Here is a 17,367-nt window from a genome sequence, read left to right as displayed (position 1 = left end):
TGTATTTGTGGGGTGCCGTGCATGTGCGCGACCCGGTGGCGGTGGTGGCGTCGAGCGAGGAAATGGGACGTGCCGGAAATGCCTGGGCTCTGATCGGTTTCGGGGTTAGGCGCCTCCCTAGCAGATCCCTTAAACCGTGGAACAGAAAACGCGGTTTTCAGTTTGTAGAAAACGCGTTTTAAGGGATCGATTTGAGCTGCGGCCAAATAGATCCCTTAAACTTAAACAGTAAAACCAAAGTTTGCTTATATTTTTTTCTCACGTCTTCTTCTTCTCGCCCGTGTTGACGGTCAGCTAGCTCCCTCCTATGAAATCGGTGGACAGCGTACAAAGCGTCCAAATACGGTTTTGGATTCCGTCCAGAATCTTTGATTTTTGTCCGGAATTCGCCCTTTCCGCCTGGGCCCAGTAGGAGTGTAGCCCAGTCAAATATCTCAGCTTGTGTACAACTTCCAGCCCAGCCCAAAGTAGCCCACACACCTCTCTATGGTATAAAAACGGAAGCTGAACCATCCTCAACCCTAGTTTCACGTTTCCTCTCTTCGTTCCCTTCTGCAGCCGCTGTAGTCAACGCAACCTCGCCTCTTCCTCGTTCAACACCTCCCCCCCCCCCTCCTCAAGGCTCAAGCACTCCTTCTCCTTCCCTTGGAGGCTGTAGATCGCGGCTGTAACAACTCCCGTGCATGAGGCGGACCCTGCCGACGGCGGCCGTGGATCGCGGCCACATGAGGTCGAGGCTGCACTTGGGCGTCCAGTGAGTCGGCGGCGCCGCCAGCAACATCGAGCGTGGCCACAAATTTCTGTGTTATAGTCTTGTTCTACCTAATTCCAATAGGATTGGCAAATTTCGGTCATTTTCGTTCAAATTTCAAATTTGGTTTACCCTTTTCGTCCGGAATTTTCCGAAAATTTTGCAAAATGGCGAATTTCACCTATTTCGCTAAGGTCCGGTAAAAAATAGGAAGCAAAATAATTCCATCCAAAACTGAAAACTGACGATTATTTTACAGTTCGGTGGGATATAAGAGGTCTGGTAGAGATGCTCCAAGTTTGGCTGCCGGTTTTGCCAGGCCACGGTTGCCCCTGCAGTGTGCGCGGGTCGTGGGCTGCTGGTGGGCCCCATACTCTCCCTGGTGGTTTTTCTTCGCCACCTCGGTCGGGGGTTGTCTTCCTTTTCTTTTCCATGGTATAGCTGCGTTGCTTGACTATGCAAAAGTAATTGAAAGACAAAGCTACTTCGAGTTGAAAAAAAATACAAAAAAAGAAGATCATTTGGAACGATCAATTAGAAAAGGTGGTCGAGTTGGAAAATAATCCATTAAAAGCGATCACTTAAGAAAAGGTGGTGACTGGCTAGTGCCTAGGAGTCCAGGACAAGTTAGCGAAAGTGAGCACATGCTCGCAACAAAAGAGAAGGACTAAGTGTCGTCTAAGTACGTTGTTTAATTATTAATCGGCACGATCATCACCGCATAATTAAAGAGCCAATGTCATGCATGGGACGTGCAAAGGTGGCGAGGTACCGCACGCCAAGCTATTCTCTACTGTACTTCCGGCGAAGAAAGTGTGAAAGCAGCGCAAAGCTGCGGGGTATCGAACCCATCAGCCCCACACTCCGACTTGCATGGGAACGAACGAACGAACTCAAATCGTTTCTCCTGCGAATAGCGGCACGATTTGACGTACTCGGCCGACTATCATCAGAGGTCGGCCGCGACGCCGCCACATGTACACGTACCGTCGTCGACACGTGGGCCCGCCCGTCGACACCGCTTTGCATGCACCACGCGCGCAATGAGCCAAGCTACGAAGAACGGGGCTAGAAGCTTCGTGCATGCATCCAGCGACGCTAAGCTTGTTGTCGTTGACGGACGCGTACAAGTCGTCGCGGTGGCAGCCAGAATAGAGAACACACCACGCGGGATGCACAGGGAATCGATGGGGCTGCTTGCAGGCGAGTGCGTGCACGACGTCCTACGCTCGACGATATGGTAGGATATACAATGGCCCCAACGACAGCCGGGTGCAAAGCATGGCTAGATAGCCTAGATAGACAAATGGGATCGGTTTGGCCGCATCGTACTATCCTATTTGTCCTACGTCGCGTAGATGAGCTTGCCGGGTGCAAAGTATGTTATGTTAAGGCATCCATCGACTAATCATGCACGCACAGGAAGGATCAGTTAGATTAACCGGCCACAGACGCACAGTACGCTAAAGTTCCCGTGGAGTGGTTGCCTCCGCTGTGTCCGCCGCGTGATCATCAGTCAGTCACCCGTACTTTCTTAGTTCTTCTTTTAGTTTGTTTACCGAAAGCTAGCCAGGGAGCCAAAGGGAACGAACTGCTGAAATTTGAGATGGGCTCTAGGCCCATATAGCAATTTCTGAAAAATTTCTAAGGGTCCATGTGGGTTATATGGCACTAGGTTTAGTCCCATCCCGGAAATGGAAGAAGAGTTGGACCTCCTTATAAGAGTTTCTCTTTTACATGCTATTGAAGCTTGAGAAGAGAAGAGGCCCTCGCGCACTCCTCTGCCGCCCGCCGCGTCGCGGGATTATTGAGCCGAGCCGGAGGTCGACGGGAGAGCAGGTCTCTGAAACCACCTGCCGGCGTAGGCTTCGGCTACATGCGTATTTTTTTAAAAATTTTCTTTTTGCGGATAAGCTCCATGAGTATTTTTGAGGGAGTTCATGAGGCTTCACGAGTCGATTCCTAGGATGGGAGGAAAGAAGTGATGCACGTGGCACAAAGCCAAAACAGTCATGTGGCTCCCATGGTTTTTGTTTGCTTTCTTCCAAGGAACACTTTTATTTAGGACGGTTGCTATCCTTGGTTAAGGAAAAACAGCGGGGCAGGCCCCCTAATTAACCAACCGGATGAAAGCAGCGCTTATCTTGATCTGAGCATTTCCATCGCACACAACGCACGTGATACATTCGCACAAGGAACCCCATTCCATTTTTCACCACCCAGCCCACGAGGCCAAAACGTAGCAGGCACGCGATTAATCACGTAGCTTTGGCGTCCATCCGATGTGAATCGACGGATTCGGGCCACTCATCCGATGCACGCCTCATCACAGCCTCTCGTTTTTTTACTGCGAGGTGCATGCGTCCGGCCCGAAACGGATAGGAGGAAACGGTTGCCGGTCGTCGCGCCCGCCAGCGCGAGGACGCCCGTTTTCGAATTCGCGCACGCACGTCGCACGGTTGATCCGCCACCTTCCCCTCGCCTCGCCGTGCCGCTCGCGCGCGGCATGCGCCGGCCAGCCAGCCAACCGCCCACGTTTTCCCTCACGTCCCGCCCGTCCCGGCCCAACCACCATCGGGTCGCCACGCCACGCCACGCCGCACCGCCCCTCCCTCCCTCAACTGCAACTCCTCGTCTCGTCTCTCTTGTCGCGTCCATCTATATAACACGGGGGCCACGGCAGCCACGATCCAACGGCGACCCCGGTTGTTGGTGGAGTGCTTAGCGAAGGCCATTGATCGCCACCGTAAACCTCCCTCTATCTCGTCTCGGCTCGCCTCGCCTCGCCCACTAGCCCGTCCGTCCGTCCGGCTGACGATGCCGCCGATGGCGACCACGACGGCGACGGCGACTGACTCCGCGGCGCGCCGCTTCGCCTCGGCCTGCGGCGTGCTCAGCCAGTACGTCAAGGCGTCCGGCGTCCAGGAACCCAGCTATCCGGCGGACGGGGCGCAGCAGCTGACGATCTTCTACGGGGGGAGGGTGGTGGTGCTCGACGGCTGCACGCCGGCCAGGGCCGTCGAGCTGATCCGGTACGCCGCGGCCTCGCAGGGAGCGCCTGTCGTACAGCCGCCTGCCCCGGCGTTCGTCGACATGCCGATCGCGAGGAAGGCGTCGCTGCAGCGGTTCCTGTCGAAGCGCAAGGACAGATCCGCCGGCGCCGGCCCGGCCCCAGCCCCAGCCCCCGAGGTCCCGCCGTACGCGCATCATGAGGAGGAGGCGCCGCCGGCGCTGCCGAAGAAGAAGGGCAAGACGGAAGCTTCTTCCTGGCTCGCCCTGGGTAGCTTAGGGGACATGCACGCGCCGTGATCGCCTCGACATGCACGGCAGCGTCGGTACATCGAGCTCAGTCGGGAGTTGAACTAACCCTTACTTCCGTAGCAGCACGGTGTTACCATTGGTCAATTCAAGCCACATGCTCGTGGCATCCATGCTCACTGCAGAGCGCGTTAACATAATCCTAGTAGCCATCGATTTAACCCATGCACTACGTTTCTTAATTTGTTTATTTATGCTGTATGAACCCCATTTTGCCAAGTTGCTCGCCTCATATATACGGATGCGCCGTTTATTTATTTTAAATTTTGAATGCGCAATGAGGTTGTGCAAACACTATTATATATGGTATTACATACTACAAGAAAAAAAATAGAATTCCACTTTTCATACAAACTTTGGTATAAAACCATTAATAGTGGAGGGAAATTTCAACAAAAGAATTTAATGAACTTCATGTCACATCCAGAAACTACCTCAAAAAACAGTCAACAACTCAAAAAAAGTGAAAAAAAATATAACCCTGTTATTTATGGAACTACAGATAAGGAAAATAAATATTTTCATACAAATTTCATATGCAACCATTAAGCATGGCTGACAATTCTCCAAATGAAATTCATTAGAAGCTTCATAACAATATGTTTCTTCGTCATGTCTTTCTATACATTGTGGTAATACTATATATAAATATCATACACATGTATTCTGATAATAATAATAGTCAAAATTATGTTCTGATGACCCTATAAAATTCAAACAACATGTGTATTAATATATAATGCATGTTTCTGATATGCCTAAAAGGATCTTCTTTTTTCCTTATTTTCTCTATGTTTTCTATAATAATGTGGTGTGTGTGTGTGTGTGTTTTTTGCGGGGGGATGTGGTGTGTTTTAACACAATAAAGACACATGCTCATACATATGCCTATACACTCACGCCTATGAACGCACGCACGGACACCCTATCCCTATAAGCATCTCCAAGAGACTGAGCCGACACATCATCTTGAGATTAACGAAGTTGCCACAGACACCTTCATGGTCGACGAGAACGTCTCCTTCCACTAAACGCACATCACTGAAAGGCCTAAAATAAATCCAGAAAAATAATGTGGTGTTTTTGGAGTGAATTTTCTAATGCAAAAGAATGTAACATAGTATGTATTGGCCAAAAAAGCAGTGAGTTAAGTTTAAGGAAGAAAATAGTTGCGAAAAGATTTTCAAACCTAGGATTGCACTACCAATCGAACTTCAGATTTTTTAACAGGCAAATTGAATTCCCAAGATGTCAAATTATGTTGTCGTGAGGATGAAAATTTCCTTTAGCAAACAATGGCAGATCCTTGCAATGTTCAATTTTTTTTTGTCGGGAACTGCCAAGCTTCTTAAAGAAATTTTTTCATCCTCGTGACAACATAATTTGCTGTAAGAAACGTTTGATTTGCCATGCTTAAAACCTAGCATCGGATTTTTAGCATTCTAGTGAACCTTTAGCTTTTCAAATTTCGAGGCGTTAATTTTTAGGTGGTGGTTCGAGGAGTTAAAATTTAGAGGAAAAGCTAGAGATGCTTCAGTGCTTGTAGTCGTCGCTAGATGGTCTATGGATCTGGATGTAATTTTTATTATTTCTAGTATTTGTTGTACTATCATGATTGAAGATGAATAGATTGAAAGTTTTTCTCGAAAAAAAAGAAGAGATGCTCTTCATTAGGACCAAAAGCATACGATCGGTACGATGGTAAGTGCGATTTACTCACACACACACACGTACAGATGGACAGGACACATTAAATCAGGGATCGATATCGGTCGGCTTGCTGTATGGGCCCGCATTGATTGCAGTGCACCACGGCATCGTCGTACGCGTACGCACGTCTTGTACACATTGCACCGCCGTACGTATACGTGCGTATGCATATGCCACACCAGTTGCAGGAACCGCACGTTGGTTTCCCGTTGCTTGCTGCCTCGAGGCGTACTGTGGACTCCAGCCAGAGCCGGCCAGTTAACTCGCGATCGATCACCCGCGTGTTGCATGCGCCTCGATCGATCGCTTTTCATGTGGTCTTGGAGCCGCCATGCAATGCAATGCGATGCGCCATGCACGGAGCGCCGAACTTTTAGGCGTCCGAGATATGGATGCAGCCAGAGCACATGAGCGCTCACCAGTGCCTGCGGCTGCCTAACAAAATCGGGCCCAAGACGTCGTGCAGGAGCGCCAGCATGCATGCGGATGCGGCACACACACGTGGATCATCATTCCTCGCGGCGCACAGGACAGGAGGCAGCGTAGCGTCTCTTTCTTTCGATGGATCGGGGCGGGGGCAAAGAAAGGAAGAAAGTAGTCGCTCGCTCGGCCTCGGCGTCGGCGCGTCCACGTGACCGGCCGATCGCCGGCGGCTCCCTCCTTCTTGGCCTCTCCCGACCCACCCCCGCGCGCGCGGCACAGCGCCCACGGAGTACGTACGTACCATGCACACGGGACGGACGTGTGCGTCGTCATGCACCGCGACGCCGGGAGAGAGGGAATGGGAACGGCATGACGCCGCTGCATGCGTGCGTGCGTGACAGGGGGAGCAAGGATCGAAAGTGTGTCCCTCTGATCCCGTGGTTGGTTGGGAGGCGAGGTTCGCGTGATCCGCTCGCTCACGCTCATGGGTTAAAGCTGGTGTGTCGCGCTTTTGGAAGGGCGGCAGTGCTGGACTACTGGTGGTGGGTGAACGAACGAATGAATGCATTCAGTCATGCATGCGAGCGTGACACGGACGCCGTACGCATCTTTTTTTTTCACGTACGGTTAGCTGCATGAAACGGGCGTGCATGCATGAGATGGTGAGTTTGAGTTGCACTATGTCATCACAGCTTCTCTTATTAGCGAGAAACCCCGCCACAAAGAAACTTCTTACTTCACCAGAAAAAGAAAGCCAGCTCCAAGTATGACCAGCTCTCATTTTATTTAGCACGTTGCAACAAACAGAATCCTATATGGTATGTAGATATACTTCTTTCGAGAATGGAGCAGGCGGCAGGCAAACTTGTTGTGATGACAGGAACATGAAACCAACAACAAATGCGGGCGCATGCGCATGCACACGCCCATCTCATGCGTGCTCCATCGCGCTCCCACGTACCGTGCGTATCTTCACACCGTGCCGGTAATGCATGCACACCAGCGCCGATAGCCCGCTGGAAATATTCTTGTACCACTAGTCTACTAGTACTACCCAAGACGTCCCGGTCGACGCCAACTACTCCGGCTCTTTCCCGAAAGGCACGCTCGTGAGTCCACTGTCGACGGCGAGGGCGAGATGGACGGATTAAAAGGGGAGATGGAGGGCGACGTCCGTGTGCGCGCGCGCGTGCTCCCGCTTTCAGGGCGGTCTGTCGCTGCCGGCCTCTGCTATGATACTCGATCTCCTCCGCCGGAGTTGTTGCACATGTGAACTCGTGACCCGCGTCCCGTCGATCCACCTTGGTGAGTGCGTGGTGGTGGTGGCGGCGGCACGGGACCCCCACCCGCCCACCGTGGTACGATCGGCACGTACGTACGCACGTCCCTTCCCGTGTCTGGAGGCCCACGTACGCACACACGCGTTGCGGCCGCCGAGTCACGAGGAAATACAATTCGGTGGTCGCGCCACCGTGCATGACGGCGACCTTCGGCTTCGCTGGTGGGTGCCTGTTCCATCATCCATCTTCGCGATCGCCCGGCGTTCGGCACCTGCCTGCCTGCGGCTCAACAGAGAAAGAGCATTTGGCATTTGCACATTCCGTTACGCCCCGTTGCCGGTTTGAGTGGCATGTTTCAGGCCATGGCCGGCCGGGCACCGGTTTCTTCTCTTTAGTTAGTTGGACATCTAATTAGTTCAACCATATTTTTTTTGAGAATATTAGTTCAACCATATTAAGAGTTAGGGTCTGTGTAGGGCACATCTAGATGTATCCTAATTATTGCACATTGTTTATCAGTGATTGCAATTTTTGTTGGTAGCTTACCAAACGGACCACCACTACAACACGGTCGCTAATTAAAGGCGCTTTGGTAAGGGCATTTTCTCTAAATGCCTCAAATTCGTGTTTAAGGAGGCATTTTGAAGAGTTTGCCTTAAATTCATCTTTAACTGAAGGCATTTTTGGAAAACGCCTCGGAATGTATGAGCTTTGGAGACACTTTTGGAAAACGCCTCGGACGTATAGAGCTTTGAAGGCATTTTTGAAGAGTGCCTCAAATTGATAGAGATTTTGAGGCTATTTTCGAAAGCGCCTCCTAATTGATTGATGTCTTTCTCAAAATTGAGCTACGTAACTACTTCAAGGCTCCAGGGAATTGAAGAATCGTTCACTTGTCTAAGGTGGCGTGAAAGTTCCTGCTGGGGACTGGGGACATTTGCGGCAGCAGCGGCTGGAGGTTGATGACGACGAAATCTTCAGTATTTATGAAATTGATTCCGTAGTAAGTCACAACTTTGGACTAGTTCTACTGGTCGTGAATGCGAGGCTAGCACCAATCGGCCCTGGTTTGAATCATGTTATCGCCATTTAACTAAGTTTTTTTGTTCCTTTAGTCCCATACTGCTTAGCCAACAAGAGTCGGACGTGTTTAAAAGGGAGAAATGTGTGCACAGTTCCACAACTACTTAGACATCCAACTGTGAAGATATATCGCATTGTTTCAATCCTATGAGATACGTATATCTACGGCCGTAGACAACGCGGGAATAATAACCAGCTAGCCTGTTAGGGGGCGGCGGGGCCACGGGGTGAGTGGGAGTCGTCCGTACATGGAAAACGACTGATGGTTTTTTTATACACTTAGAGCATGGTTAATAATATAGCTCGTTGCTGGCTATAACATCTCGCCATGTCATCTATAAGTTCTGGAAAAATCAGTTTTTCCTGCAATGCTCTGCGCATTGGCTTTTTCTGGCTTCTGTTTTCAGTTATGCCCCTGCTTTCCAGTCGATCGCATGCATGCGTGCAGTTACTCGCATCTCTCTCTCCAAAGTTCGCGTCTTCCCGAGGCAGCCGCATACCTCTTCCTCTGTTAGAACAAGTCTGTACTCATGTAAACGTTATGTACTCATACCATGTTTATAGGATCAGGAGGCCACGTCGGGCACGAGTGCCACTTGTATAGGACGTGCAGTTCTCCTCGATATACTCTGTACTGTGATCCGCAAATCAATCAAGGAAATATCTTTCCAACTTGATATCAGCTGCTTCCAGATTCTCCTCATGGCCGGCACCGACTCCTCCCCGTCCGCCGCCGCCATGGACTCCGTCACCTCGCCGGGCTCTCTCTCCTCCACGGCGCCTGCCGCCTCCACCATCCCGGCCTCTTCCTCCACTTCCTCTCCGCCGTTCGTCTTTGGTACGACGCCCTCCCCCTTCAGCAGCACCTCCGCTGCCGCCGGATCACACTTTGCGCCCCTTTTCTCCTCCACCCCTACAGCGCCGCCGCCCTCTGCTCCCCGCCTCTCCATCTACAACGATCACATATCCAACCACATCAAGTTTCTCCTCAACCCCGTGGATCACAACTACCACAAATGGAAATCCTTCTTCATCATGGTCCTCATTCGCCACGGCGTCAAGTTCCTCATCGACCATCCTCCTCCTCCTAACGCCGATGCCGCCTACCTCGAGCTGGATGCCCACGTTGTCCTCTGGATCTACGCCACGCTCGCCGACTCCATGGTGGATCACGTCGTTGACGCCACCAACACCTATGCCCTCTGGCACAAGATCAAGGATTTCTTCCTCGCCAACCGTGCTGCCCGGTTCATGGTTCTCAACCGGCAGTACTGCAACCTCAAGCAGGGAGATCTTTCCGTCGCCGAGTACGCGCGGCGCATGAAACTCCTCACTGACGGCCTCGCCGACATCGAGCACGCCTTCTCCGAGGTGGATCTTCACACCCAGTTTTTTCACGGCCTCGACAAGCGCCTCGACACCATCCGGGTTGTGCTTGGCGACCAGGAGCTGCCCTTCGACACCGTCCTCTCTCGGGTCATCCTGGCCGAGGAATCCCAGGCGCAGCGCGCCGCTGAGGAGAGCGCCTCGGCGTTCGCGCTCCCCGGCGGTGATCGCGGCGTCGTCCACAGCAGCGGCTCTGAGGCCGGCTCCCGTGGTTCTGCTGACCGCGACCAAAGCAGCGGCTCCTCCGACCGCACCCAGGGCCCTCCACATCCTCAACACCAGCCCTCTGGACGTGGCCGCGGCGGCCGCTCTGCCGATGGTGACCGTGGTCGTGGTCGTGGCCGCGGACGTGGTCGCGGGCGCGGCAACTCCTCAGGGCACGGCCAACCCTCCCAGCCGGTGTTCCCCCCCTTCACTGGCTACTTCGCTCCTTATGGCATGGCCTTGTCGTCGCCTCGTTCCGGCTGGGTTCCTCCCAATGCTGCTGGTGTCTTGGGACCCCGCCCAAACGCCCACGCTCAGGCGTACCCCATGTACTCGCCGACGCCGACGCCTCCGTACTACCCACCCGCGCCGCCGTCGTGGGATCATCTTGCCATGCTCAACGCCGCCTACAGCAACTCCGGCTTCCCCAACCAACCAGCCCCCGAGTGGTACTTGGACAGTGGCGCCTCTTCGCACGTGATCGGCAACCAAGGTATCCTAACCTCGTCTAGTCATTCATTAACGCATGTTCCCGTCACGGCCACTGGCTCCACCACACTCCACCCTCACAAATTTCGCCTCACAGACATTCTCGTCTCTCCACATGTAGTTACTAGCCTTATTTCCGTACGCAAATTTACCAAAGATAACTCATGTTCCGTTGAATTTTTTCCGTGTGGTTTTCTTGTGAAGGATCTTTGCACTCGACAGGTTCTCATGATCTCCGCTAGCACCGGCGACCTCTACCCCTTCATCGGCAATAAACCAGCACGGGCGTCCGCACTCCTCACCACCACCTCGGATTTGTGGCATCGTCGTCTCGAGCACCCCGGCGCTCATACTCTTTCTACCATTTCTCGAGATTTTCTTAGTGATTGTAATAAGGCTCCCCATTTCCCTTGTAACGCTTGCCAACTAGGGCGCCCACCACGCCTCCCTTTTTCTTCTTCACATAGTAAAACTTTCGCTCCCTTCGATTTAATTCATTGTGATTTGTGGACCTCCCCCATTGTAAGTTTTTCCGGGTTTCAATACTATCTTGTTATCTTGGATGACTACACATATTACTCTTGGACATTTCCTTTGCGTCAAAAATCCGAGACCTCTACTGTCCTACAGCGTTCCTTTACCTTTGTTCACACTCAATTTCATGTGATCATCAAAAGTATGCAATGTGACAATGGCGGCGAGTTCATCAACACCTCTCTTCGCTCATTTTTCTCCTCTAACGGCATCGTCTATCGGTTTTCTTGCCCACATACTTCTCCTCAAAATGGCAAAGCAGAACGCCTTATTCGTACTACTAATGATATCGTGCGTACTCTCCTTCTCCAAGCCAACTTAACTCCTCCCTTTTGGGTGGAAGCCCTTCATACCGCCACCTACCTTCTCAACAGGGGTCCCTCACGTGCCATCACACCGTATACGCCATACTATCTCCTCCACGGCGTGCAGCCCGACTACTCTCATCTCCGTGTGTTCGGTTGTCTCTGTTACCCGAACCTCTACGCCACCATGGACAAAAAGCTCTCCCCTCGCTCCTCTCCTTGTGTCTTCCTTGGTTATCCCCTGGAACACAAAGGGTACAGGTGCTACGACCTCACCACTCGACGTGTTATTGTTTCCCGACACGTTGTCTTCGATGAAACAATTTTTCCGTATCGCCCACACACCCCAGACCACACACCCGTCCACACCAGATCGCCATGCAGCTCCCCTTCCCCGGCCAAATCACTTGGATCCCGCGCCTGCTACCTCGTATGGGCCCCACGCTCCACCACCACCAGATTCGCCCCGCACTCCCGCGCCTTCCGCTGCCGCGTGCCGCTCCCCCGCTGGCCCGTCCGCCTCGTCCGCACGCTCCACCTCGTCCCGCACGCCAGGTCCACATAGCACCAACGGCTCCCCCGCCTCGTGCTCCACGCCCGATTCCCCAGCCGCGACGGATTCACCTGCAACTTCCGCTTCCTCTGACTCCTCCTCGGATCCATCGCCCGATCCTCCTGCCACCAGACCAGACGGCCCCACCGGATCCTCCTCGCTTTTCGCTCCGTCCACTCCGCCTGCGCCACCTATTCCTCCCCGTGCCATACCCGTACAGCCACCCCAGAACGCACACTGGATGTCCACACGCGCCAAAACTGGTTTTCTCATGCCCAAACGTTTATTCCTTGCTGATGCCACCTCACCCACTATTTCTCCCATACCACCCACCTACAAATCAGCCCTCAAAGACCCCCATTGGCACCAAGCTATGTTAGAAGAATATCATGCTTTAATGGATAACTTTACTTGGTCTTTGGTGCCTAAGCCTGCAGGTGTCAACATTGTCACGGGCAAGTGGATATTTCATCACAAGTTCAACACTGATGGCGCCTTGGCACGTTACAAAGCTCGGTGGGTTGTTCGTGGGTTCACTCAGCAAGAGGGTGTGGACTATGGTGAAACTTTCAGTCCGGTGGTGAAGCCGGCCACTATTCGCGTGGTGCTCAGTATTGCTACATCTCAGTCATGGCCAATTCACCAACTTGATGTCAAGAATGCTTTCCTTCACGGCGATCTCAATGAGACAGTGTATTGCTCCCAACCAGCGGGCTTTGTGGATCCCTCATGGCCTGACCATGTATGCCTACTTCGCAAGTCCTTTATGGCCTGAAGCAAGCTCCACGCACATGGTTTCTTCGGTTCCAAGCATTCCTCTTGTCATTGGGATTCCGGGCTTCCAAGAGTGATTCATCCTTGTTCATCAAACACCATGGCACCTCCATTGCCTATTTGCTCGTTTATGTGGATGATATCATTCTCACGGCTAGCTCCTCCGCCGCTCTTACATCCATCATCAACTCCCTCAAGTCGGAATTCTCCATGACGGATCTTAGCACTCTTCATCATTTTTTGGGCATCAATGTCACCACCAACACCTCCGGCCTTTTCCTCTGCCAACAACAATACACCCTTGAGATATTAGAGCGCGCCAAGATGCTAAACTGTAAGCCCGTCTCCACACCTATCGACACCAGCTCCAAATCCTCCTCCCACGACGACCAACTCCTCTCTAATCCCACCAACTATCGCAGCTTGGCAGGTGCCCTACAATACCTTACTCTCACACGGCCTGACATCGCCTATGCCGTTCAACAAGTCTGCTTATTCATGCATGCTCCCCGCGATACTCACATGCAACTTGTTAAACGGATTCTTCGGTACTTACAGGGCACCTCACACTATGGTCTCCAACTATATAAGTCCTCCTCCATGGATCTTGTTGCATATACTGATGCGGATTGGGCAGGTTGTCCGGATACACGTAAGTCTACTTCTGGATTTTGTGTGTTCCTTGGCTCCAATCTTGTTTCGTGGTCCTCAAAGAGGCAACCTACTATCTCTCGTTCAAGTGTCGAATCGGAGTACCGGGGCGTGGCTAACTGTGTGGCCGAATCATGCTGGTTGCGCCAACTTCTCCATGAGCTTCACCTTCCTCCCACCCGGGCCACCATTGTGTATTGTGACAACATCAGTGCCTCTTACCTTGCATGCAACCCGGTGCAACATCAACACACCAACCATATTGAGATTGACCTACACTTCGTCCGAGACCGCGTGGCTCTTGGCGAGGTCCGTGTTCTTCATGTTCCTTCGAGCTCTCAGTTTGCTGATGTGTTTACCAAGGGGTTGCCGTCTCAGGTGTTTACAGATTTTCGATCCAGCCTGAACATACTGCCACATGGAGTTCCGGCTAAGGGGGGGGGGGTGTTAGAAAAGGTCTGTACTCATGTAAACGTTCAGTACTCATACCATGTTTATAGGATCAGGAGGCCACGTCGGGCACGAGTGCCACTTGTATAGGACGTGCAGTTCTCCTCGATATATACTCTGTACTGTGATCCGCAAATCAATCAAGGAAATATCTTTCCAACTTCCTCTCCTTCCCGTCCATCCCAGCAGACTACTCCACATCCCGTCGTCTCCTCTTCTCTCCTCTTTCACTTCTTACTCCACATCAGCCTACTCCACATCCCCTCCATGGATGAAATCCACCCATCATGGTTGTGGGTGGATAGTCAACCTGTAGAGGACAGTCAACCCATGGACGACAACTTACTTGGCGGAGGATAGCTTGCTTGCGGAGGGCAGCTTGCTCGAGGTGGACGATAGTGAGCTCGCGTACGGCGGCGTGCTCCCGCTCGCAGAGGCTCGCGCGGTCGTGGACGGCAGCGTGTTCCCGGCAGGCGTTGCGCTCGCGGACGGTGGCGCGCATGCGGACGGCGGCGTGCTCGCGGAAGGTGGCGTGCATGCGGACGGCGGCGTGCTCCCGCTGGCGGACGGCGACGCACTCGTGCATGGTGGCGTTCTGTTCATGGCTGGGGCTGAGATTTATAGACAGAACTTTTGAGTTTCAGCCATGGCGGTAAGCTAAATTTTGAGCTTCTAATCTATGGCGGGCTGTTTAGTCTTGGAGGGAGTTGGAAATTTTGGCGAAAAGGTTTCATCTGCTCAAATTGTTCAGCCATGGCGGTAAACCAATTGCTTTGGCTCCAACTCCACCAGTTTCAAGCGCCGCCGGTGTTCTTCCTGCTCATAGGCCATGCAATGGGTGAGAGATTGGCGTCGATGCCAAGAAGATTTTGCACAGAGCGAGAGGCACATGCAGAGAGATGGAGAGGAGAGAGATGCGCATGCATGCAGACCGGGGAGAGAGAGGCGCATGCATCAGACTACTATGTTAGTTGGGAGAACATGCGTTCTCAGAGCTCAGCGAGTCTCGGCCGTCGGATCGGATTTTTAATGCGTTTTGGGCCGTCTGATCTTGCCACCGGATCACCTCGGCCGTTGGATCCGACCGGAACACTGCTACAATGAACAGTACAACAACAATCGTGCCACCGCGGGTAATTCCAGCGCCCCCCGAAGGGCAGTTTCGTCATTTCGCGTCCTGCGATATAAAAGTGGCCCGCTCCTGTGGAGATGCCCTAGCTGTCGCTCCTCTCTCACTCGCGCCGCTCCTTCTCTTCCTCCCGCGCCGCCTCCCTCTCTCCCTCGAAACCCTAACCCGCGCCGCCTCCCTGCCCCGCCGCCGGCCGCCGCCGCCGCTCACTCGGGCACCCATCCACGACCTCACACCGCCCCTCTCCTCTTCCTTCCGCCTCACCTCTCTCTCTCTCCTTCCAAACCCTAGACCACCTCCCTGCCCCGTCCCCGTCGCCGAGGAGGAGCTCGCGCTCGGGGAGGACGAGGAGACGGCCGCCTCCATGGAGCAGCAGAAGGAGGAGGGGCACGCGGCGGCGGTGACCAAGAGGCGCATGGCGCAGCCGACCAAGAAGGCCGGGAACATGGCCACCGGCGACAAGGAGCCCGAGTTCCTCGACGAGCCGTCCTCGCCGACGAGGCCCGCTACAGGGATGGATGAGAGGATCTGAGGTCAACCCACTCCCTCGCCTTCTCTTGCTTGTACGCCACAGCCTGTGAGTGCCAGGAAGATGAGGAGGAGGCAGAGAGGGAGATGGTTCCGTTTGTTTACCCGTCTTTTATAAGTTTGAGATCTCGTTTTTCTTGATTCGGATCAGTTTGCTGTGCCTATCAATGGATTGATTCAAGATAATTTGTGATTCTGCTATCTAATTGATTGGTCTATATATGCTTTTTAATATGAATCACTTTATGCAGAAGATTGGCTGCTAAATGTTGGTAGTTTGTGTTGTGCTGCACATGACTAACTCAAATAAGTAAGCACTTTATGCTATGATATTGATTTTAAGTTAAGCGACCCAAACTTAGCAATGAACAAACCCTCCTGCAGTTCCCTACGTGCTTCATTACTGATTCCTAACCGATCATCAATTCCGTCTAATTAGTTGAATTCAGTTAGGAGAACTCACTGTATTTCTGCTAATGGAATTCACTCTGTGAAAAATGCATTCTGCATTTCCGCTGATGGAATTTTTGGATAATTCTGAGTTTTGTAATCCAAGAGATTGTTCTTCATTCTTCTTGCATGAGTAGTTTATACTGTATGATCCATTGTCAAAGAGTACTGTCGTGAGGATTTAACTGAAATCTAAGTTTATAAGCTCAAATTGTTCCATTTCAGTTTATAAGCAATTTTTATGATCATTGTTACTGCAATTCTCATGATCCAATTTCAGTTTATAAGCTCAGATTGTTCATGTTCCAGTTCCAAATTTTTATGAGAGTGCTCTTTCTGCGTTGGATCCAAAAGAGGAGGGGTCCCATCACAAAGATTCTGCCGTTGAAGCATCTGAAAAGCTTGAGAGGTGCTTTAAATCATTGACCGATGTTATTGGGACTATCACGTTCTCACAAAATGACTGCTGTGAAAATATTGGTAGTGATAATTCTGCTCAAAGAACATCTCAGTCATTTGACGGACATGAAAAGGTGGTTCTCAGATCTTAGTTATCTGGTTATGGCTTGATCTAAGTTATGCATATATTATTGGGTCAGTTTGTAGTGTTATCCAAAGCAGTTTATAAATAAGAAACATGCCGAACCAATTTTCCCAACCTATATAATCTACCTAAAATCGTTGTAAGATGAACAACTGCATTGTTTGGCTTCTGGCTGTTGGTAGCTGGTGCTCCTGGTGGTCTGGTATGAAGTGAGTAGTGCCAGGCTTAGTTCTTTCCAGGCATGAATTTTGGCGTTGAGGCCAAGTGTGGATGGAAATAGTACAAATCAGTGTGTCGTGGCGCTTGCTCATTCTATATGTTGTTTCGTGCATAAGCGTGTGAGGTTCAGTGTTGTAGCGGTAATCGTTGCTCGTTTTACATGGCGTTCTCTGCATAAGCTTGTGAGGTTCAGTGTTGTCGTTTCTGGCTTACAAGAATCTGTGTGGTTGTGTGTCTCAGTTGGTGCTGCTTCTCATTGTTGTCCTTGACTGAGGTTAGTTTTTGCTGTAGTATTAGGAACTTGTTATTTGGTGGCACTCTTTGGTCAAGCTTGAATTTTTTTGGGGCTCAAGCCTACCGTTCTTATGATGGTAATTGGGCCATTTTTATTACTAATGGAAGGTAATTAATAGAAAGTTATGGTTCATGATTTATTTAATGAAATAGCCGACTATTAGTCAAATTTATTGGTAGGATGTTTGTTTTACCATGCAGATATATTAGTTGGATTCTGCAGTGTTGATGTTGTTAACTTGTTGTGTCATACTGCAAGAATTGTGCATCAACTCTTGTACATTATTTTTTC

The 17,367-nt window shown here is 51.5% G+C and overlaps 1 protein-coding gene across 1 annotated transcript; it reads left to right on the top strand.

Annotated features, from left to right (window-relative positions):
- Window positions 1-3,408: 3,408 nt before the first annotated feature.
- On the top strand, window positions 3,409-4,333 carry LOC123098669 (protein TIFY 11a). Its single transcript, XM_044520716.1, has one exon. The coding sequence runs from the start codon at window positions 3,569-3,571 to the stop codon at window positions 4,058-4,060; it is 492 nt and encodes a 163-aa protein (XP_044376651.1). The 5' UTR covers window positions 3,409-3,568; the 3' UTR covers window positions 4,061-4,333.
- The last annotated feature ends 13,034 nt before the right edge of the window (window positions 4,334-17,367 follow it).

Source organism: Triticum aestivum, chromosome 4D (genome assembly GCF_018294505.1).
Source record: "Triticum aestivum cultivar Chinese Spring chromosome 4D, IWGSC CS RefSeq v2.1, whole genome shotgun sequence".
Lineage (NCBI taxonomy): Eukaryota > Viridiplantae > Streptophyta > Magnoliopsida > Poales > Poaceae > Triticum > Triticum aestivum.
This window is presented reverse-complemented; position numbering and strand designations above follow the sequence as displayed.